Raw genomic sequence first — 25,568 nt, 5'->3', positions numbered from 1 at the left:
ACTCTTTGTCACTTAGTAATGATTGTTGATTTCCTTTATGAAGTGACTGTTGGTGGAAAGGGTTAAGAAAGTTGAAGTTTTCCATACAAAACATGATGGCTATTGAGAAGAAAGACAGTGCACTGCTGGTAAAGCTGTTTTATCAGAACATCAGCAATAGCAGCTCCGCATTGCAAGAATACTGCAAACATAAACAGGTGTGAATAGGTCTCATGTCAATAAATAGGCTAAAGAATGTGATCAAGAAATTTAAAGAAACATGTGAATTAGCTGGTGCAGCAGTGAGAGGGTGGTGGCCCATTCTCATGGCAGTTGTTGAGAATGTTACTGTAGCTACAGCCAACCGGGCAGCACATGCTCTGCAGCCAATGCTTGAGCAATGTCACTGGAATTGTCACTACCCTGGTCAACAGTTCAAAAGATTTTGTGACACATTTTAAGCAGGTATCCCTACTAGATTTAGAATGTGTACCAAATGAAGCCCCAAGACAGACTACAATCCCAAGGCTTTGCTGTTTGTTTTTTAGGATGCATGGAAATGGATGGCACGTGGCCAGGAAAAATTCTTTGGTTGGGCAAGGCATATTTTACTCTGCACAGAGCCATAATTGTACAGAACTGTCACATATGGGGTTCTACTCTGCCATATGTTGTGCAGGAACACCCGCTGCACTCAGCTTAAGTGACTGTGTGCCATGGTTTCACAAGCTCCTTCATTCTCGATCCTGTTTTCTTTGAGGAGATGACACGTCACAGGCCTGTTGGGCGTACAGTGTCATCTGCATGTTACAAAGACCTCCTTGTGCAACACGATTCCAGATTTGCAAGACGACATAGTGCCTACATCACTACTTTCAGGAAAGATGGGATGACATCAAATGTCACTTTCCAAGTGAAAGATCTGCTTCGAGACACCTTCGGTAACAAGATCATCGTCTCTAGGCAATTTCAAAATGTGTGACACTGTAGATCTCTCAGCCAAAATCCATGTGATTTCTGGTTGTGGGGATAGTTGAAAGATCAGGTCTAACATGGATGCATTCAGACTCGTCCAAATCTCAAGGGTAGCATACAAAGACATATTGGTCTCATTACACTCAATAACTGTCAACCACATGTTACGGAAGCAGCATATTGTTGAGTCGGGAGACCACACCGAACACATATTACAACTTTTGACCGTATCCTAATAAATACGCAAGAACAACCACTCTCAAGTGTTTGATCATTCCTCCTCTTTCCCTGTGCCGCACCACATTCTGACTGCTTACAGCACTGTAACTTCACCTGGTGGCAGAAACTGGAATTATTATTTTTTCAGCACACTCTGCGAGCGCACCAACCGATGAACATACATACCATGTTTCAGCATCCTGCAACGTATACACCCCATTCTGCAGCGCTCTGAACGGCGCTAGTTTAATTATAACCACCCATTACTTCATCAACCTATGTACCCATTGTCTAAGAATGTGTATTTTTCATATTTTAAGTTGGGCACCATCATCCTTTCTTTCTTACCTACATATATAATTAAGACTGACATAAAGCACAGTTTCTGAAATTACGAAACAAACATAAAATAGAAACTTAGGAAAGACAAATAAAGTAATTCTACAGAATTTTCATAATTTTATGTTCCCACAGGGTGTATACATGGACAAGGAAAAAAAATTCACGGATTTCCCGGTTAAAAATACACTTTCTCCTGGGTGAAAATATAAATTTTCCCTGTTAACTGACAGTAAATTTTCTCTCGGAACTGTATAACTTATCAATCCTTTGAATGATTATGGTTTTATAATTTATAAATTTCCCGGCGCTTTAGAAAACTAAACACGGGGAAAAGAAAACACGTTTCGGAAAGATCTTTGATGTGCAGCAACATGTATTACGAAAGGATAAATTCGAATTCCACCAAACACCGCATGTTACTTTCCGAACATTGAAATTGAGATTGTGATGCGCTTTTGTAAGCCAGTCACAGCTCATGTCACGTGATCTCGCCAGCCGATGACAGCGGGTATTCAGAGCTTAGGACACGTGATGTAGTCAGCCAATAGCAACATCACTGGTAAGTAGCGCGCACACACAAACAGAAAAAGTTAACGGTTTAAAATTAATATGCATAGTGTTGCTACACGAAACGCAAAGCTTTCACATATAATATTGGTCTGTAAGATTAATAAGCTGCAAGAGAAGCTAAGCTTTCACATGTAATGTTGGTCTTTTATACGTGTATTACAATTTACGATGTATCACACAAATGTGCCAGTAAAATTTTTAATAACGACATAAATGTCTGATCTTCTGGGCTCGAAATTCATGTAAATGGCTCGTCATCAAGGAGTTGATTTTTAAATGAGAGTCAAATGCTCTGTGATTTAAGAAAATCATCGTACATTCTCGCATATAGTTCAACTTGCGTAAAAAGAAATTTGCTTTGATGGTAACGTTTTTCAAACCACCATTCGGAATATTTTCCTGCGACCTGTTAGAAATAGGTTCATTTCTGCAGTTGTCAGAGAGCGCCATAAGACAGGCGTCACCGCGCTTGCGCAACTACGATGCCGTAGGGAGCCCTTATGTTCGTATGTGTAAAACATTAAAAGATCTTACATTATGCCATAAAAGAAACAAGACATCAGAGGATACTCCAAGAGCATCGGAATTTTGTGACCCATACTAAAACGTGCACATTTAAAGTGCACATTCGTATGTCCAGATTCCTAGTGAAGTAGGCCATGACCTGATATTAAGCTTATCAATGTGGTTTTCGGGATGTAAATTTTCTCGGAGTACCAATACTGTGTTATCTCATGTTCGGTTGTGCTAGAAGTTGAAAACGCGCACTTGAAATGCAGCGAACAGTGTGTGGAATTAAACACTTCATTTCAAATATATTGTCTGCCTCAGCGGAAAAGATTAATAAAAGAAAATTTCTTTAACAAACCGACAAAAATAACTTCATTGCTCTGCAAGGCAATTAATGCTTGACTGTCAGGAAAGTGGAAATAAAATAAAATCTGCAACTAACAACAGTTTGTTGTTGTTGTTGTGGTCTTCAGCCCTGAGACTGGTTTGATGCAGCTCTCCATGCTACCCTATCCTGTGCAAGCTTCTTCATCTCCCAGTACTTACTGCAACCTACATCCTTCTGAATCTGCTTAGTGTATTCATCTCTTGGTCTCCCTCTACGATTTTTACCCTCCACACTGCCCTCCAATGCTAAATTTGTGATCCATTGATGCCTCAGAACATGTCTTACTAACTGGTCCCTTCTTTTTGTCAAGTTGTGCCACGTACTCCTCTTCTCCCCAATTCTATTCAATATTTCACCATTAGTTACGTGATCTACCCATCTAATCTTCAGCATCCCTTCTGTAGCACCACATTTCGAAAGCTTCTATTCTATTCTTGTCCAAACTATTTATCGTCCATGTTTCACTTCCATACATGGCTACACTCCATACAAATACTTTCAGAAACGACTTCCTGACACTCAAATCTATACTCGATGTTAGCAAATTTCTCTTCTTCAGAAACACTTTCCTTGCCATTGCCAGTCTACATTTTATATCTTCTCTACTTCAACCATCATCAGTTATTTTGCTCCCCAAATAGCAAAACTCCTTTACTACTTTAAGTGTCTCATTTTCTAATCTAATTCCCTTAGCATCACCCGACTTAATTCGACTACATTCCATTATCCTCGTTTTGCTTTTGTTAATGTTCATCTTATATCCTCCTTTCAAGACACTGTCCATTCCGTTCAACTGCTCTTCCAAGTCCTTTACTGTCTCTGACAGAATTACAATGTCATCGGCGAACCTCAAAGTTTTTATTTCTTCTCCATGGATTTTAATACCAACTCCGAATTTTTCTTTTGTTTCCTTTACTGCTTGCTCAATATACAGATTGAATAACATCGGGGAGAGGCTACAACCCTGTCTCACTCCCTGCCAACCACTGCTTCCCATTCATGCCCCTCAACTCTTTATAACTGCCATCAGGTTTCTGAACAAATTGTAAATAGCATTTCACTCCCTATATTTTACCCCTGCCACCTCTAGAATTTGAAAGAGAAGATTCCAGTCAACATTGTCAAAAGCTTTCTCTAAGTCTACAAATGCTAGAAACATAGGTTTGCCTTTCCTTAATCTTTCTTCTAAGATAAGTCGTAGGGTCAGTATTGCCTCATGTGTTCCAATATTTCTACGGAATCCAAACTGATCTTCCCCGAAGTCGGCTTCTACCAGTTTTTCCATTCATCTGTAAAGAATTCGCGTTAGTATTTTGCAGCTGTGACTTATTAAACTGATAGTTCGGTAATTTTCACATCTGTCAACACCTGCTTTCTTTGGGATTGGAATTATTATATTCTTCTTGAAGTCTGAGGGAATTTCGCCCGTCTCATACATCTTGATCACCAGATGGTAGAGTTTTGTCAGGACTGGCTCTCCCAAGGCTATCACAGTAGTTCTAATGGAATGTTGTCTACTCCCGGGGCCTTGTTTCGACTCAGGTCTTTCAGTGCTCTGTCAAACTCTTCACGCAGTATCGTACCTCCCATTTCATCTTCATCTAAATCCTCTTCCATTTCCATAATATTGTCCTCAAGTACATCGCCCTTGTACAGACCCTCTATATACTCCTTCCACCTTTCTGCTTTCCCTTCTTTGCTTAGAACTGGGTTTCCATCTGAGCTCTTGATATTCATACAAGTGGTTCTCTTTTCTCCAAAGGTCTCATTAATTTTCCTGTAGGCAGTATCTATCTTACCCCTAGTGAGAAAAGCCTCTACATACTTACATTTGTCCTCTAGCCATCCCTGCTTAGCCATTTTGCACTTACTGTTGATCTCATTTTTGAGACATCTGTATGCCTTTTTGCCTGCTTCATTTACTGAATTTTTATATTTTCTCCTTTCATCAATTAAGTTCAATATTTCTTCTGTTACCCAAGGAGTTCTACTAGCCCTCGTTTTTTTACCTACTTGATACTCTGCTGCCTTCACTACTTCATCCCTCAGAGCTACCCATTCTTCTTCTACTGTATTTCTTTCCCCCATTCTTGTCAATTGTTCCTTTATGCTCTTCCTGAAACTCTGTACAACCTCTGGTGTAGTCAGTTTATCCAGATCCCATCTCCTCAAATTCCCACCTTTTTGCAGTTTCTTCAGTTTTAATCTACAGTTCATAACCAATAGATTGCGGTCAGAGTCCACATCTGCCCCTGGAAATGTCTTACAATTTAAAACCTGGTTCCTAAATCTCTGTCTTACCATTATATAATCTATCTGATACCTTCTAGTATCTCCAGGATTCTTCCATGTATACAACCTTCTTTTATGATACTTGAACCAAGTGTTAGCTATGATTAAGTTATGCTCTGTGCAAAATTCTACCAGGCGGCTTCATCTTTCATTTCTTAGCCTCAATACATATCCACCTATTATGTTTCCTTCTCTCCCTTTTCCTACTCTCAAATTCCAGTCACCCATGACTAATAAATTTTCGTCTCCTTCACTACCTGAATAATTTCTTTTATCTCATCATACATTTCTTCATCATCTGGAGAGCTAGTTGCCATATAAACTTGTATTACTGTAGTAGGTGTGGGCTTTGTGTCTATCTTGGCCACAATAATGCATCACTATGCTGTTTGTAGTAGCTTACCCGCACTCCTATTTTTTTATTCATTATTAAACCTACCCCTGCATTACCCCTATTTGATTTTGTGTTTATAACCCTGTATTCACCTGACCAAAAGTCTTGTTCCTCCTGCCACCGAACTTCACTAATTCCCACTATATCTAACTTTAACCTATCCATTTCCCTTTTTAAATTTTCTAATCTACCTGCCTGGTTAAGGGATCTGATATTCCACACTCCGATCCATAGAACGCCAGTTTTCTTTTTCCTGATAACGACGTCCTCTTGAGTAGTCCCCGCCCGGAGATCCAAATGGGGGACTATTTTACCTCCGGAATATTTTACCCAAGAGGACACCATCATCATTTATCCATACAGTAAAGCCACATGCCCTCAGGAAAAATCACGGCCGTAGTTTCCCCTTGCTTTCAGCCGTTCGCAGTACCAGCACAGCAAGGCCGTTTTGGTTAATGTTTCAAGGCCAGGTCAGTCAATCATCCAGACTGTTGCCCCTGCAACTATTGTAAAGGCTTCTGCCCCTCTTCAGGAACCACACGTTTGTCTGGCCTCTCAACAGATACCCCTCCGTTGTGGTTGCACCTACGGTACTGCCATTTGTATCGCTGAGGCACGCAAGCCTCCAAAACCAATGGCAAGGTCCATGGTTCATGGAGAGGACAACACATTTTAGCCTTCCATAATTATGTGAATGTATTTTAATTTACTTGATAGCTCCTGGCTACAGAAATCTGTTTTGTTTTAATTTGACGTGAGAGCAGTAGATGAAGAGAAAACAGCAAAATCACTAAATGTCAGCACGGGTCACATGGAGACTACCCATTTTCCCACTATAACTCAGATTGCTCTGCGCATCAGCCCCGGGTGTACGATATTTCTGAACCGGGGCAATAGCCCGCCATTCCCTCGAGCATTTGAAATAGGACGTCAAAAAAATCATTTTGTAGCGCACAGTGTTCTGAAGAGTCTGATGCATAAAGCATGTGTGTTCCAGGAAATGTAACACGTGTTATTTGGTCGTAAGTGTGCCAAAGTGCAGTGCCTCGCCTCCTCACATAGCATTCTTCTATCGTACGTCTCTGTACTTCGCTCTGTGGAATTGAAACGTGTATATTTTGTAATGGATTCCATCAAACTATAATCAGGACAGTGGAAATTGAAATGTCCTGTGGTGTCTCTCCTGCTTACAGTCAGCCGGTTTGACATCCTGTCCCTCTTTTTTATTAAAAAGAAGAACTCTTCAGAAAATATGCACTCTTTATTCCTTATCAGCTAACAACTTGCTGCTTTGTGTGACATAAAATTAAATATAGGATACATAGACCCAGTAAAGACATGAGACAAGCAAGACAATACACATTTATTCAATCCTTAGCTCCTAGAGTTTTTCTCTCTAATCTTGCTAAAGCTTTACATGACGTACTTTCCTTTCTGCGAAAGTTCGTCAAACGTTTTGCTACATGAAAAATCGAAATGTCGCTGTCTAATACTGCAAAAGCTGTTAATACAAATAGGGCCCAAGACTGGTGTGGTTTCCCGATCTGATTATGTCTATTTTGTCACTGTCTGCTAGATAGAACAAACTAAGCCTTTCTAATACTGCAACAATTGAAATATCAAATGCCTATTAGGCCCACTACAAGCAAAAAGCTTTACGTTAGGCAATATTTCACACTTCATTCATACACTCCAGTTTCTCAAGCATGAGGTCGAAAAGTATTAGTATGAAATTTTTATACAAACTTGGAATCGTCATATTGTTCCATAATTTGTGTGATGTCCCGATTTCTTCTCCTTCCTCGTTCTAACAAACAGTCCTGTTATCACTAATTCTGTAACTATTCCTGCCAATGTCAAAGCTTATTCACAGGTTAACTTCACTAACTCTGCTAGAATCACCGGTTTAGTTATTCTGCGATTATTCTCCGGTTAGGCATTGTTACATGCTCGTACAACGCGTTTTCCACGCTTCTTCCAGAATAGAACTTAAAGCGGCTGCTAGCTGGGGACTGTACAACTGGCCCTTACTAGTATAGCAATCTGGCCAAAAATTTTCCATCAAAATTTCATTTTCTTTGGTAAACCGAGAAGGTAATATGTGACCTTTCTTACATGTTATTCGTTTATTTCCACTCCTGTAATCTGAATCTATAGATTTCGCTAATAATTATAACAACGCTCATCATTCGTAAACCCAATCAACCAGACAATCAGACAGTGGTTGGCATTCAGCCGTTCGGCTTTGCTCCGGTGAGCTCGTATAGCCGCTTTTGTCTGTATGAAAGTTTGTTTCTACATGCAACAAGGATTCCCCTGACAGACACATCATGTACACTATGCACGCATTCACAAATCAACTTACGATTCACTCAGAAATCAACTTAGAATGTGTTCAAAAACCGACAGGGATGCGTTTCAAAGTCATACGAATAATCAATAGACTTACGCGCGCTGGATGCTAGTCGCTTTGTGAAACAAGGTTTTTTTCCCCCCTCGAGAATATGAATTTGCCCTCCCCACCCTAGATCTAGTCCTGCTGCGCATGCATGAATCTGGCAACTTGGGCGCTCCAGTAAAATTTTTCTCAGTAGCATCTACCTGCTTGCTGCGACTGCTTACACAGTCAACAGCCACATTTCTGTAGCCAGAAGCGGAAGAAGGTACTACTCAACTGTGGATGCACTTGATCCTGCTCGTAACTGCTAAAACAAATCTAATGTAAACAGTTGTGACGTCATGCTCATCGGAGGCAATTTGTTGTTACGAAGCATCACATAGTCTTCCTACAGCTCATTTTGCTGTTGGCAGACGCTTATATGAGCACTGTGTTTTGTTGCTGTATATGGCGCACTTCCTTTGAATTTAAGTTTTATTTTCGTTTTTTCTCTCGTTCATGTTTTATTGCTGCAGTATTATCTGTTGTAGCGAGATACAGTAATATCCTTTGTTAGAGTATCGGTTCTTACCAGTCAAAATTACAAAAATTTAACTGAAAACAAAAACAAGGAAAAATTCCTGGAATTCTAAAAAATTCCCAGGTTTTTCCCGGTTTTCTCCCAGATGAAAAAATTCCCGGGTTTTTCCCGGATCTCCCGGTTGTCCTGGGTCGTATACACCCTGTCCCATCTCACCCATTTTCTTTTGAAAACTGAAATATTAAGTATTTTTTATGATCAAGTGAAAATCTCATTACTTCTACTCTCTCTCAATTATCCCTGGCAAAAAAGACTCTTCAGTACAACAACTGAAGATTTACAACATTTACACAGTTATATGCACTACTGTAATTTGCTTCTTAATGAATAGAGCTTTGTTTACAGACATAAAATCACATGCACTCAATGTTTCAGTAGGCTACCAGTCCAATATTACCTTTTCACCTGTAGTTGCAAAGGGTGCATTAAACCACTGCTCAAATGTGCTGACACATTTGAAAATAGAGGGCAAAAGGAAGTTTAACAAAGCCCAGAGTTCTGGAAGTTTGTTTTGCAGTGGTGTTCCTGTCAGGAGCAATCGATGTGGAGCAATATAGAATGTATTCAGAACCTGGGTCAGTTTGCAGTGGTGATTTTTCATTCGGTGCCCTTCATCAATAATCATGAATTTCCATCGCAGCTGAAAGTTAGAAAAATAAATGACATACAGTTACTGTCAGTGGCAAATGTACAGGCAGCACATTGTATATGCAATTTTTTTCTCATTTGTAAGTTTACTCCCTCTACTCCAATCAATATTCAGTCAACATTATAAGTCATAAATCCAATTAAGACAATCAAGATTAACTCACTTGGGAGGGTAGAGCTCACTAATAGGAAAGGGAAGGTTTAAGAGTTGTGACTGTGAAATACTCATTCTGTGCCCATGTTCTGATTTAAACACAGTTTGATTACTGGTCATTTCAATTAAAATAGTCAATATTATGGGAATGTTCAATATTCAATAATTTAGAATGGGCAACACACGCAAACATAGTCATTGTTTATATTTGACGAACACCTCAACCCCAACAATTTTATTTTGCTTGTCGCTATTGTTACAATACCATCTTCATTATGTTTAGCATAATTCTAGTTTGTACTCCATGAAAACCATGAAACTTTCCTTGACATACTGTATTTCACTGTACTGATCCTCATTATTCACACATAATTGTTAACTTTAACCATTTGAGGCACTTTTAATTTAATAAAATTACTTCTTTAACAACTCACCATTCAGAACCTCTTCCTCATTCTACTAATCAATATCCTTGCTTTCATTAGGTTTCCCCTGTTTTACACAGCAGAAAACATGTACAGAGGTTAAAGAAATGTGCAAACTTTCAGAGCCAGTGGCTCCTTCTGGCAGAAAGGTTGAAGGGAAAACAAAGAGGGGTGAAGGAAAAACACCGGCAAGGTTTAGGAAATGAGGAGAGTTCACAGGAAGACTGTCCTCATCCCATCTGGTAAGTCTGCCCTAACCTGTGGTTCTGGGCAACTTTCCCCATTTCCCAAACCCTGACAGTCCTTTTGCTTCATCCCTCTTCCTTACTTTTCAACTCTTCTGCCAAAAGATGTCACTGGCCCCGAAAGTTTGCATATTTCTTTAACCTTTGTGTATGTTTTCTCCCCCTGTTGCTTGGTGAGCAGATTCTTTATCTATCCAATTACATTATGTTTTTAAAATCTGATTATTTTCATTGATATAAATTAATTTTGGTCATACACTGCCAACTACAATGTTGTCCAAAATTGAAGTAACAAACTTCTCTTTACCTATCCTGTGTCTAATTCATGATATAATCATACAAACTATCAACCAGATGTCCGTATGACCACGTTCTGCATGGAAGATGGCATTCCAGTCAACGGACAACCATGGCAATGATGACATCAGGGCACCTATAAAACAACATAATGTTTGCCGGACAGCCCCACATCAACAATCACTGTGTACACACTCACAGATGGTGCAGTATGGCACAGAGAAGATTCCTAGCAGACTATCTGCTGTGGAGGGCCAGAGAAAGAAGTATGCAAGACAGTCACAAACTGATGTAGGCCGATCACTTAGTGTGAATTGTTCTGTTGTTTATCAGATGTGCTGACACTGTATACAGACCAAAACTGTATCCTGAAGACCAGAACAGAGCTAACCATGTGTGATTTCAGAAGAGAGGACCTTTATTTGGTTGTAACGGCACAACAGTACCTCCTTAGTACTGCACGGCAATTGGCATTTGAGCTCGCAGCATCCACTGAACATGCTGTATCAAAGCAAACGGTGTGCAGAAGGCTTTCGCAGAGAGGCATTTACTGTAGGAGACCTGCTGTATTTCTACCTCTGATATGTCTTCACAGAAGGGACTGTCTAGAGTGGAGTCATCAACATACCACCTGGGTGGCTGAACAGTGGGACTATGCCTACTGTTACAGATGAGTGAGTCCCAATCTAGTGTGGAGAGTGGTTATCAAGGGATTCACATCTGGAGGGAATGTGGAATACGATTTTGGGACCCAAACATTATGGAAAGAGACCAATATCGATGAGGATCCCTAATGGTGTGGGCAGGGATTATGTTGACCACTCAAACCCCTCTGCTTGAAATTGTACAGTTGAATCGGCAAGATTTAACTCCTGTCAGGTATCGTGATGAGATCATTGGACCTCATTTGTGGTTGTTGCGAGGTGCTGTGGGTCCAGACTTTGCACTGATGGACAATAAGGCTCGACCTCATAGAGCACAGGTGGCCGATGTTTTCTTGAAAACGGAAGATATTGCACACTTGGCGTGGCTTGCTTGCTCTCCCAATTTGAATTCCATGAAGCCTGTCTGGGATGCACTAGGGAGATGGCTTGCAAGACATCAGCATCCACCAACAGCTCTCCTAGACTGCAAGCAGCTTTGGAGGAAGAACGGGTGATATTACCTTAACATGAGACTGATGACATAATTCACAGCATGTCCCATTGTTTTCAGGCCTGTATTGCTGCCAGAGGTGGTCACATCCCATACTGAACACATTAACCAGTTGTCAGAATGTGGTTGTGTACATTCTGTATTCTTTGCATTGTTTCTACTTTACTATCACCTGTTTATACTATTTTGTTGTAAAATAAAAGCAAACTTTCAAAATTCCCATTAGTTGCTTCAATTTTGGACACCGGTGTATAATAATATATGTATATGAATATATGTATATGTATATAAATTCGAACAGCAATTTGCATACTGTGCTATCTATGACCATTCTTGTTAATGAAAGCTTCGTGTTGCTTCATTAAGGATTGCTACTCTCAAACTGAAAAATAATAAAGAGAAATGAGCTAATTCGATAGTGGAAAATTTCAATTTTGTAAGTTTCAAAAATGATACAGAAACATTCAGCAACCACATTTCATTTCAAATACAGAAACATTTAGCAAACAAATATGGTTTTCAATCATCATTAAAATGTGTACAGTATGTGGACAGCACACGGTGAAAAAAAGGAGCCAGTGATTAAAAGTTTACAGAGCACTCATGAGAAAGATTCCAACTCTAGGAAAAGTTGGGACGATTTCACCAAGGCTCTGATAATATGGTAATAAGTCCTGTCAATCTGGTTTTACAGAATAGATTATTACTGGATGGCTTCATATTATTCTGAAGTATGTGAGAAGTTGTTCCTACTTGTAACTCGTGAGGTCGACTATTTCTCATTGCAATGAGTTTTGCTGACTTTGTGTGGAAAAACTTGTGGTGGCAACCATGTGGCTTTGTGAGGCCAAATTAAAAGCTGTACGAGCTCATACACAGCGACACTAGCATGGAAGTTGTGAAGTGGCATCAAACTGAAAGGTTTTCAACATGCTGTGTACCACACAACACTTATTTATACAGGCAATTAAAACAAATTGTAGTATGACCCAGTCAAAGTCAACAACAAGCAATTATACTGCTTCCTATTATACATGAAGGGCTTACAATATGACCCAAATGTGAACACAGGATTGCCACAAGAATCAGGTTTCGTGTGCCTTTTAGTTAGTACACTACCAATCTATACACTACATCCCTGGTAAAGATAAAAGCTCTGCAATGTGCAGAGAATGCATATACAAATGCTGAAGTACTTTTCTACAGAGTAAATTTGATTACCACAATGTTAATGCTCAAAGAACAAGAAATGAGCTGGAAACTGTCCACAGCAAAACTACTCACAGCAATGTTTTCTCAGCACAAAGTGACTCATCTTGTAGTAATTATGCTAATCCCATACCACTTTCTTGGCAAGAGCATTGTTAAATACCTCAGATATTTCAGACTTCTCTCACCGACAAAAAATTAATATAAAATGTACTGCTCAGAAATGTCAGATGATTATCAACATAAACACAGCTATGACAGATTTTGGTGAGGGCTGAATATCCACACAGCTTTAAAGCTTTACTGAGCAATGACACATGCAACACTAATTACATGTGATGTTGTTATAGACCTGCCACGAATCACTGTAACTGCTAAGACAAAACTGACAAATGTCAACATATAGTGCTGAGAGTTTGTGTGAAAGTAACGCACTCCAGCCAAAGTACTACACTGATCATTGATGTACAAGAGCCTATAAATCATATACACCAACACTATCACTGTGCTACTTTTCTTTTGAAAGGTGCTCCAAGTGAACAAAAAGATGTGAAATCATTTGCTTCAAGTTTGTCAATGAATTGTTTAACACTGAATTTCTAAATTATTAGGACTCTTCTTCCACCATAAGCATACTATTTCAGGAGATTTCCAGCGTGGTTATAAGGTTACCTCAGCCAAACAATTTTAAAATCACACCTGTGAAAGCAGTAACTTGCATTCCTATAGGATATGACACTTACCTAAATAATGAAATTTTGATGTAGTTGTGTAGACAAAACATCAATCAATATTCACACTGATGACTTCAAAAGCACTCTGTTAGAACCACATAATAAATTCCAAATTTGCAGGAGAGTCATTTATACAAATAGACGTTACGAACAATTACTGAACACAAACATGCAGCTTAGTTATTTGCTGACAATTGACATGACAGTTTTGTTAACAACATAGAATTTTAAACCATACTTTAAATCAGAAGTATTGACTCGGCAAGTGTACAGATTTAATAACAACAATATACAGCCAGGTGTACAGGTTGTGACAACACATGCTTGCAAATGAAATAGTAGGGATTTTATTTAAGAAAGCACCAGTTCTGAGATTTCTACTTATTCTATTAACACCTACCTTTAATTGAAGGCTAGCAGTGACCAGAATTGGACATATCTTTTTATGACGGTTACAATTATAATTTGTTTTTGATTCTTCTTAAAAATGCCTACAGTATCTATTTGACATTCTCCTAAATAACTGTTCTGAGAATCCACAGTTATTTTCCTTGTTCGTATTTGACATAACATGAGTTGAAATTAATTTTAGATTGAATGTTTTGTAGAATCTGGATAATCCTCATACACTTTTTAGCGGTTTCTCCTGAAGGCACTAGTTTTGAATTTCATTTCATTGCAAAGCTGTTCACTAGCCTTTCCCATCAAAAAATTTATATGATGTAGGTTCTTCTAGTAGCTAGCAAGAATCCTCAACTTTTTAGATTACCTTTAGCTATAACCTTCTGTTAGTACAGAGGTTCATTAATGAACAGAACTTTACTTTCTGATTTTAATTCTAAATATCAAACTGATAATGCTTCTTCTATTTGTTATTGGAATGCTGAACTGAACTGGCTTGTTAGGGATGGGAACTGCCAGTTTACCTCTGAATCTATAAACTACAGAATCTTCAAAGTGGTTTTCATCAGTGGACACACTAGCTTGCGTCACAATTTGCCAAATTATGATGAACCAAGAACATAATGTATTTAAAATATGTTATTATTATTTTATATATAAATACAAAGATGAGGTGACTTACCGAACAAAAACGCTGGCAGGTCGCTGCTTGTGTCTGTATGTGTGGATGGATATGTGCGTGTGTGCGAGTGTATACCTGTCCTTTTTTCCCCCTAAGGTAAGTCTTTCCGCTCCCGGGATTGGAATGACTCCTTACCCTCTCCTTTAAAACCCACTTCCTTTCGTCTTCCCCTCTCCTTCCCTCTTTCCTGATGAGGCAACAATTTGTTGCGAAAGCTTGAATTTTGTGTGTATGTTTGTGTTTGTTTGTGTGTCTACCGACCTGCCAGCGTTTTTGTTCGGTAAGTCACCTCATCTTTGTATTTATATATAATTTTTCCCACGTGGAATGTTTCCTTCCATTATATTATTATTATTTTAAAGAGACATATACTTCAAAAAATCGTTCAGCGCTACATATGTTAATGGAACAGGAAGAAACCCTAATAACTGTTACAATGGGACATATCTTCTACCTTGCAGCTTATGATGGTTTGCAGAGTATAGATGTAGATGTAATTAAAGCACTTAACAGACACCTTGAACAACCTCAATAATGAAAATTTTAACAGTAAAGGGCCATAATAAGGAATACTTACTTTTGCCAGTACAGCTTTGTCCTTAATGATGTATTCATATGTGGTAAGTAGCACATTGAATTTTGCAGCTCGCATTTGGCTTTGTATGTTACGCCTCACTGCAGGCGACCCTTTGTAAGCCACAACTATCACAGAAGGTGCCCATTTCTCAAATTCAAGTACCCAGTTGGATAAAGTTCTGTTAAAAATGATTACAGATTAAACAGAGTACTAATTTAAAATGAATTTACATAATTACAGAGTTCATTCTTGCATACTAAAAGCATTCATTGTGCTTCACATATTTCAAGTAGTATACTATAGGAGCTAATAACATCAAGGGCATCTCTGAAGACTTGATTACAACCTCCATTTATATCTGCTTGAGATAGGCATTTGAAACTTTCATAAAAATGTTTGTCCTGTTTGTCGCATATTTAATTAATGCATCATAGCTATATTGTAGTAGTTGCAGGGTCTAGGACAATGAATATGTTCACGAAGTAGGAAAAAGCTCAGTGAGTCTCTAATATCACCACAACCAGACAAGAATAACAATATAGCAGGCATTTTATGCAACATATAAAACTGTATTGTCGTTGTCACAAAAATGAAGTCTTGATATGATCAGTTCCAAAATATTGCAACTGCTATGACAAAATTAGCAAATGTCAACAAACAGTAGGAGTGAGTACCACTGTCCAAATTCTCTTTCTCTCTCTCTCTCTCTTTTTTGTAAAAGTGCTCAAGCTAAACAAAAAGATCTGTACCAAATGCTTCAAATTTGTCAATAAATTGCCTAACAGTACATTTCTAGATTTTTAATGACTCTTTCTCAATCAAAAGCAGCGTACTTAATAATTTTGGTGGAGTTTCAGCAAGATTGTAATGCTACTTCACATTATTTCAGATGATTTTCAGCAAGATTATACTGTTGACTCATCCAAACATTTTTAAAATTATACCAAGAGGAAGTTAGAACTGGCATTTGTTTTACTGTCTTACCAAAAGTGAATTAAGATCACTAGAAAATTTAACAACAGTGGGATGTTTTTTGTACGAAGACCTGAGATAATAGTTCACAGAGCCTCACATGTGTTACAAGGTCCAAATGATCTATAGATAATACCTTAAACAAGCATTAATTATTTTGTATAGACTAAAGACAACCTGTTCCAAGTTCTTTGTCCAATTACGGCACTCTATGGCCTGACTTAGCAGCAATAACATAATTACATACTGAACATCATAATTGTTGTGACTCGCCAATCATTCAAAGCACCGCCGCGCAATTACGAGCGTCCTCTACGTGCGGCGCTGTCTGCCAGCCACGCAGCAGCTGCACCGCCTAAGCGGCCAGCCGAGCAGCGGCCACTAGACTGGGACTCAGAGCTCATTCGAATGCTCTTGCTTGTCAACTTACTCTGTGACTTATATGTGTTGTGTCGTTCTGAAATACAGGTGTTAAACTTGACCTTATAACAATTGGCGACGAGGATGGGATCTTTCCTTTTCACCGTTGACCCACAGGTTTCCACGGCTACTGTCGAGCAACTATTGCAAAATCTCCTTGAACAGCAAACGCTTCTAACAGCGGCGATTCGCAATTTTGTCGCGGCGTCAAATGCAGGGCGTTTCTTGTCGTTGGCTATACCTCATTTTCCTCCTTACAACGAGACGGCGGAAGACTGGTCTGATTATGAAAAACGTCTTCGACAGCACTTCTTGGCATTTCATGTCACAGACGAACAACCATGTAAGTCTCTGTTCCTTTCCTCGAGTTCACCTCAAATGTATCGGTTGTTGTCGCAATTGGCTCCTTTGAAGGATCCTGTGTCTTTGTCCTTTGCTGAAATGTGCTCACTTCTGTCTGCTTATTTTCAAAAGCAAACGCATGTGGTAGCCTCTCATGTTGCCTTTTATCGTTGTCGAAAACAGCCACATCAATCCTATCGCGCTTGGGCTGCTGAACTTCACGGCCTCAGTCGAAAGTGTCAATTTTTTACTGACGTTCACATAGAATCCTATGCCGATTCCATGGTACGGGATGCTATTATCCGGTCGGCGCCGGACAAAGAAGTTCGGCTACGTGCCCTTCAGTTGGCAAATCCGACTCTAGATGAAGTTCTCTCCATTGCGCAGTCTTTTGAAATTTCTCGCGCCGCTGGGGCGCAAATAGAGGCGTGGGGTGATGTTGGGGAAATACAACCTCTGTGCGCTGTTGACGACGCGTGCGGCGTGTCCCCGCCAGCCGACGTGGCCGCAGTGCGCTCCCACGCGCAGCCTCGGCCTAACCGTAAACAACCCGCTAAGAAACTGCAGCAAAACCCCCGGCAACTTCTTTCATGTCCGCGGTGTTTTATGAAACATTCACGCGAGGATTGTCCCCAACATTGGGCTGTGTGTCAGAATTGCAAAAAGAAAGGTCATGTGTCTTCCGTTTGCAAATCCGACCGCATACATGATGTTCATGAACGTGACGCTGATTCTGATTCTGCGTTGTCTGTGTTCCCTTTCAGGGAAGTTATTCCTCACTGTCCAAATCCTTGGTCTAGATGTTCGCATGCAGGTGGATACTGGTTCTGCTGCCACTATAATTAATTCTCAGACGTGTCTTCAGTTGGGTTCTCCACTCCTGTCACCTGTCACTCGGCAATTACAGACGTACAATAAACAGAAGATTTCTCTCTTGGGACAGTGTAATGCTGAGGTATCTTACAAATCCGTCGTTCGCACTGTCCCCATATTTGTGGTCGACCAGAGTAATGCAGAGAATCTTTTTGGTTTCGATGCCTTTTGTGTTTTTGGGTTCTCCATAGATGACTCTGTCAATATTGTCTCTGATGCTATTCCTTATGCTCAACTGGATTCCTTGTCGACGACATTTTCGTCCCTTTTTCCTCTTGGGTTAGGCCATGCAAACAACTTTGAAGCTCATATCATGCTCAAACCCACTGCTCGGCCTAAGTTTTTTCGGGCTCGGCCCATTCCTGTGGCCTTCGTGATCGGGTAAAATGGGAGTTGGATCATCTCACTACTTCAGGGGTCTTGCTTCCTGTCACTTCCAGTGAGCGGTCCTCTCCTCCCGTTGTCGTTGCTAAGCCAAATGGTGATATTCGTCTCTGTGGCAATTTCAAAGCCACTGTAAATGCTCAATGCCTCATCGACACTTACCCTATGCCCCGTCCTGAAGAACTGTTCACTAAACTTGCTGGAGGCCAGTATTTTTCTAAAATTGACCTGTCAGAAGCTTATCATCAACTTCCTCTCGGCCTCTATCAATACCAACGTTTGCCATTCGGGGTTGCTAGCGCCCCTGCTCTCTTTCAGCGATTCTTGGAACAATTACTGCTCCCTGTCCCTGGGTGTATCAATTACATGGACGACATTGTTGTCACTGGCTCCACTACTGAAGAACATCTTCAAAATCTCCGCACACTTTTTCATGTCTTACAGACTGCCGGTCTTAAGTGTAATCTTCAGAAATCATAATTTTTTCAGGCAGCTATCACGTACTTGGGCTTCCAACTCTCTCGAGATGGTATTCGTCCGCTCCAGCAAAATGTCGCTGCTACCGATGCCCTTCCTTGCCCTACATCAGTTAAAGAACTGCAGGCTTTCTTGGGGAAAATGGCATACTATCACAAGATTTTACCGTCTGCTGCTTCGGTGGCTCAGCCGTTGCATCGCCTGTTGCATAAAAACGTGCCTTTTCACTGGTCCGCGTCATGCGATCGGCTTTCCAGAAATTGAAGACTATGCTGAAACAGGCCCCGTGCCTGGCTACTTATCGACCTGGCCAACATTTTGTTCTTGCCATAGACGCCTCTCAATAAGGGGTCGGTGCAGTCCTTGCGCACCGTTTTTCTGATGGTTTGGAACAACCCATTGCTTATGCCTCCAAAACACTCACGGATGCCCAACAAAAGTATTCTCAAATTGAAAAAGAAGCTTTGGCCATTATTTATGCTCTTCATAAGTTTGGTGTTTTTCTCTATGGCTCAAAATTTCATCTTGTTACGGATCACAAACCACTTATTTCCTTGTTTCATCCATCAACGTCACTTCCCGACAAGGCTGCACACTGCCTCCAGCGTTGGGCTCTTTACTTGTCTCGTTTCAATTATGAGATTAATTTCCAGCCAATGGCTCAACATGCAAATGCTGATGCTCTGTCTCGCCTTCCCATGGGTCCTGATCTGGCATTCGATAGGGACGAACTTTTGTGTTTCCACCTGGATGTTGCCGAGCAGCGGGTTGTGGACGGGTTCCCCATCACTGGGGACAGGCTGGCGGCTGCTACGGGTTCTGACCCTACCCTCTCCTGGGTTTTACACAGTATTCAGAAGGGTTGGTCAGATCGCCCGTCCCTGCGGAACTACTACGCTTTGCACTACCGCCTCACGGCTAGGGATGGTGTTATCCTCCTTTCCACTGACAATGCTTCGCCGCGTGTTGTGGTACCTGCGTCTTTGCGTGCTTCGGTCTTGCGCCTCCTTCACCAAGGGCACTGGGGTGTGTCTCGCACAAATCTCTGGCGCGCCGTCATGTGTACTGGCCTGGCATCGACTCTGAAATAGCACACATGGTCGCTGCCTGTGGCCCTTGTGTGTCACAGGCCGCTGCCCTGAAGTCATCTTTGTCACCATGGCCTTCACCTGAGAAGCCCTGGGAGCGCATTCATACTGACTTTGCAGGACCCTTTTTAGGTACTTATTGGCTCCTTGTAATTGATGCCTACTCTAACTTTCCTTTCATTGTCCGTTGCACATCGCCTACCACCGCGGCAACCACCAGTGCTCTTGTCCGCATTTTTTCTTTGGAAGGCCTCCCCTCTCCTCTTGTTACTGATAATGGTCCGCAATTTGCCTCTTCCGAATTTGCGGATTTTTGTGCTCTTCACGGTGTTATGCATGTCACGGCCCCGCCATTCCATCCACAATCAAACGGTGAGGCTGAACGAATGGTCCGCACATTTAAGGCTCAGATGCGGAAACTTCTGACTTCTTCTGCTGCTGATGATGCGCTTCTCCAGTTTCTGGCGTCTTACTGTTTCACCCCCATGGGCGACCACACCCCGGCTGAGCTCTTACATGGCCGACAGCCCCACACGCTACTTCATCTTCTGCGGCCTTCCACCTCATGACCGCGGGTGCCTTCACTTGGCCGGTTCACCGCCGACGACCTCGTCTGGGTACGGGGATATGGCAGGCGGCCAAAATGGAGCCCGGGCCGCATCTTACGACACCGTGGCAGACGCCTGTATGAAATCCAGGTGGACACGGGTGTTGCAGTGTGTCATTCGGACCAGCTAAGGCCTCGTGTGCCGGCAACGCCTGTTCCGAATGCCGCTACACCACCTTCCGCTCTACCTGATGCTCGGGATCTTGGCATCTCTCAATATTCACAACGCAGCCCTCTCATCGTCATCGTGATGCCAGCACAAGAACGGACGCCACCAGGAGACATGCTCATGCAGGAACCGGATGACCATCCTCTGTCAGAGCAAATCTACTCGCCTCCTCCTCCAACGGTCGCTGACACATCGCCCATGTCTCCTGTCATATCAATTGGACTTGCCGCAACGGGCAGATTGGTGCATGGGGCCCCAGCAGATTCGACCCCTACGTCTCCTGTCATCTCGACCCGTTATCATCGGGGACACTTCCGTCCGTACAGGAAGCCTCCTCCTCGAGACTTTACGGCGAGTCAAACAACGCCTATGGACGTTAGCCATCTCCAGGACACCTCCATCAGGACCAGTGCAACAATTTCAAAGGGGGGAAAAGTGTTGTGACTCGCCGATCATTCAAAGCGCCGCCGCGCAATTACGCGCGTCCTCTACGTGCGGCGCTGTCTGCCAGCCATGCAGCAACTGCGCCACCTAAGCGGCCAGCCGAGCAGCGGCCGCTAGACTGGGACTCAGTGCTCATTCGAATGCTAACGTGTACACATGTCTTGCTTGTCAACTTACTCTGTGACTTATATGTGTTGTGTCGTTCTGAAATATATGTGTTAAACTTGACCTTATAACAATAATGTTTATCAGAAAAATTATAGTCTTCCTGAAAATATGGCCTTTCAAGGTCATTACTGTAGCACCCAGAAAACAACATATGCTTTTGGGGTTCAGACTCATGCAAAAAAATTACTAACAAACAAATGGATAGCCCAGAGTATAAAAATTTCTGGTGCCAGGAAGAGGAAACCCCACAACGAACTGAAATATAATAAAAACAAATGTTTTACTGAGTATGTTCGTCATTACAAAGCTGTATTTAAAAAAGTTGTGAAGGCAGCCAAACAAATGGCAAACAAGTTCATTGCACAACATGAAAGTAAAACAAAAACAGTGTGGTCTGTTGCCAAATCAGAGTTAGGTGTTAGAGTTAGTAGCAATGAACTATCTAAGATTAAAGTAGATATAACTTTATTGTACAAGCAGCTCACATATCAGTGTTTAAATGAATTCTTCATAACTGTGGAAAAGACAGATGATGATGTAGCAGAGTATCAGAGTAAAGTAGATCCCTTTGGAATCCACCAAGAAGCTGAGTATCTTACGGATTTAAAAAAAATCACAATAAAGGATGTGGAAAAATGTTATATTATTATTTAAAAATAAAAACTCTGCTGGGTGGGATGGGATACCCACTAAAGTGATTAAAAGCATGTGTGGTACAATAGCACCTCCCCTAACTAAATAATTCAAACGGTTTTTTGAACAGGAATGCTTTCCAGACTTTTGAAGTATGCCCAAGTCAGACCTTTGTTCAAGAAAGGGTCGAGGGAAGACAGTACTGCCAAAAGTGTAAGAGAAAGTAGCTGCAAACCAGGTCAAAAACTTTTTTGTAAAAAATTATATAAGTAACCCATTTGGATTTCAACCAGGCAAAAAACACTCTGGATGGAGTGAATAACTTTACTGAAAAGATAGGCAAATCATTGGATCAAAGGAGTAAAGTTGCAGGTATCTTCTGTGATCTCACAAAAGCGTCTGACTCCATAAACCATGACTTGCATATCTACAAATTAGACAAATAAGGGATTAAGGACAATAATCTAAATTGGCTACATCATACTCAAACAACAGAAAACAAAGGGTAAGTATCACCACATATGCAGTGAATTATTATTCTAAATGGAGTATAGTATCACACAGTGTGCCTCAATCCTGTTCCTGTTCTGTGTAAATGACTTACCCATAAATATAAGTTCCCCATCAGTTCTGTTTGCAGACAATTGTTCTGTTTTAATTGAAGATGATGATGCAGCAAAAATTCTGAGCTCCTTCAATGCACACTGGATACCTCAGAAAACTGGTTCCAGTTAAATGGCTTGAAACTGAACATTGCAAAAACCCATATGGTACATTTCAAAACAAAACATTCAAAATTTGTGGAACTTAAGCTGGAATACACATACTGAATTCCTATCAAATACTAGCAAATTCCACTGACTTTGAGTACACAAAAAAATTGCTCACATAGTTATTTTGAATCTGTCATTAGATATGGGACAATTTTCTTGGGAAGTTCAAGTAGTGTATCTAAAATATTGAAACTGGAAAAGAAAATTGTCAAATACATGTGTACTGCACAGCAAACAGTTTTGTCGCAGATTATTTCGGAAACTACAAATCCTAACTGTTCCTTCCATACACATTTATGAAATTATAATTTTCCTATACATCAGACAAAAATTATTTGAGGAGAATCACTTTCACCATACATATAGTAGTAGTAGTAGTAGTAGTAGTATGGTATTCTGTCTTATGGCAGGTCTTTGTCATGGGTTAAGCCTCTTCCACTTTTGTTTGTCCATAGCCAGTCTTTTCATTTCTGAATATTTCTCTTCTTTTATATTGTCCAGCATTTGATATCTTCTTTTTCCTCTTCCCCCTTTTCCCTCCACCATTCCTTCCTTCAATAAACAGTCCCTCCTCAAACAATGTCCAATCCAGTTCAGTTTTCTCTTTCTGATAACTTTCAGCATGTTTCTTTCTTCTCCAACTCTTCTTAATACTTCCTCATTCCTAACTCGGTCTTCCCATTTCATTTTTTCCATTCTTCTCCATATCCACAACTCTAGTGCCTCCAATCTTCTTTCATCTTCCTTCCTCAATGTCCAGGTCTCCGCACCATATAGTGCAATGCTCCAGATGTAACATTTGGCAAGTCTTTTCGTCAGATCTTTGTTCAGTGGACTACAAAGTAATTTCTGTTTCCTCTTGAATCCTTCTTTCGACATTGCAATTCTTTTCCTAATTTCTGTTGAGCAATACATACCATCCATTATTACACTTCCCAAGTAATTGAAGTTATTCACTTGCTCTATTTCCTCTCCCCCTATTTTCATACGGCATTTTCTCCCCTTTCCTCCAATTACCATGCTTTTCATTTACTTCTTACATATACATACATATAACACAATCAATAAAAATAATTTTATACTACCCACACACCAGTTGAAATTATATGCACAGACTCTGCAGTATACGGGGACGACAATATACAACAAGTTAATGGGCACAAACAGATTTAATATAAACGAAAAATTTTAAAAATGAGGCGATAGCAGATTCTGTGGGAGAAATGCTACTATTCAACAGAAGAATTCATAGAGGATGAAATGATAATTTGAGCAAGATGAAATCATAATTTGAGCAAGGGGTAATTAAGTATTAGAGTTTATCATACATATATATGATTGGGAGCTCCAACATTAGGCAGGTGATGGAGCCTCTTAAGGAAATAGCATACAGGGCTGGAAAGAATTCCAACGTGCACACTGTTTGTCTGCCGGGGGGCCTCATCCAAGACGTGGAGGCGGCCTTGCCTGCGGCTATCAAGCGTACAGGGTGCAGTCGTCTGCAAGTAGTTGCTCACGTCAGCACCAATGATGCCTGTCGCTTGGGTTCTGAGGCGATACTCAGTTCATACAGGCAGCTGGTGGATTTGGTGAAGACCGCTGGCCTCACACGCGGGGTGCAAGCAGAGCTCTCTATTTGCAGCATCATTCCCAGAGTGGATCGGGGTCCTTTGGTTTGGAGCCGAGTGGAGGGTCTCAACCAGAGGCTTCGTCGACTCTGTGACGGTCTTGGCTACAGATTTCTAGACTTGCGCTATTGGGTGGGGAATTGTAGGACGCCCCTAGATAGGTCAGGGGTGCACTACACAAAGGAAGCGGCTACTCGGGTAGCAGAGTAATTGTGGCGTGCACATGGTGGTTTTTTAGGCTAGGCAGTAGAGCGAGGTGTCCTGATGAACACACACCAGTCAACGTGCAGGCAGGGAAATCAGGACGTGCTCAGTGTAAAGACGCTTCAGCTATCAAGATATTAGCAGTAAATTTTCAGTGTGTTCGGAATAAAGTTCCTGAATTTACTGCCCTCCAGGAAGCCTGTGGCATGCAAATTATTCTGGGGACTGAGACCTGGCTGAACCCTGAGATAGGAAGTTCTGAAATTTTTAATGAGGGTTGGAACGTATATTTTAAAGACAGATGAGACATCGTAGGAGGTGGTGCCTTCATTGCAGTTGACAAAAATATTGTGTCTACTGAGGTCGAAGTAGTGTGTGATTGTGAAGTTATCTGGACACGTTTAACAGGGCTAGGAGAAATAAAGTTAATTGTTGGGTGTTATTACCGGCCGCCAGGTTCCACCGTGACAGTTCTAGAATCATTCAAAGGGAGTCTACACTCTGTATCGCAGAAGTGCCCGGATCATGCTATATTAGTCGGAGGCAACTTCAACCTACCTAGTATAGAATGGTATGTCTATGGATTCATTACAGGTGGTACAGACAAGCTGTCGTGTGAATTACTTTTGAACACATTATCCAAAAACTGTATTGAGCAGCTAAATCGACAGCCAACGCACAATGGAAATATTTTAGATCTGGTAGCCACGAACAGACCAGACATCATCGACAGTGTCAGTGTTGAAACAGGGATTATTGATCATGATGTTGTCATTACGACTTTGGTTACGGAAGTTATAAAGTCGGTCAAGAAGGGTAGGAGAGAATTCTTACTAGAAAGAGCAGATAAGCAGTTGTTAGCATCCCACTTAGTAAATGAATCGATTTCATTTACTTCTGGTACAATGGACGTGGAAGAATTATGGGCAAATTTTAAACACATTGTAAATCACGCATTGGACAAGTATGTGCCGAAAAAGTGAGTTACGGGCGGAAAAGACCCACCGTGGTTTAATAGCGCAATTCAGAGAATGCTCAGGAAGCAAAGACAGTTGCACTCGCGGTACAAGAAAGATCAGGAGAATTAGGACAGGCAAAAGTTAGTAGAGATTCGTGCTGCTGTAAAAAGAGCGATGCGCGAAGCATTCAACCACTATCACCGTCATACCTTAGCAAAAGATCTTGCTGAAAATCCAAGGAAAGTCTGGTCT

The 25,568-nt window shown here is 41.0% G+C and overlaps 1 protein-coding gene across 2 annotated transcripts in view; it reads right to left on the bottom strand.

Moving 5' to 3' along the window:
* LOC124795790 (ATP-dependent helicase brm-like) overlaps positions 1 to 25,568 on the bottom strand; it is a 212,138-nt gene that overhangs the window by 56,201 nt on the left and 130,369 nt on the right. For both annotated transcript variants that reach the window (XM_047259881.1, XM_047259874.1), the window contains exons 15-16: positions 15,176 to 15,353; positions 9,045 to 9,287 (exon numbers count right to left, since the gene is read on the bottom strand). In XM_047259881.1, coding sequence (XP_047115837.1) covers positions 9,045 to 9,287; positions 15,176 to 15,353 — 421 coding nt within the window. The remainder of the gene's footprint in view (positions 1 to 9,044; positions 9,288 to 15,175; positions 15,354 to 25,568) is intronic.

This window comes from Schistocerca piceifrons, chromosome 1, assembly GCF_021461385.2.
Source record: "Schistocerca piceifrons isolate TAMUIC-IGC-003096 chromosome 1, iqSchPice1.1, whole genome shotgun sequence".
Classification (NCBI taxonomy): Eukaryota; Metazoa; Arthropoda; class Insecta; order Orthoptera; family Acrididae; genus Schistocerca; species Schistocerca piceifrons.
This window is presented reverse-complemented; position numbering and strand designations above follow the sequence as displayed.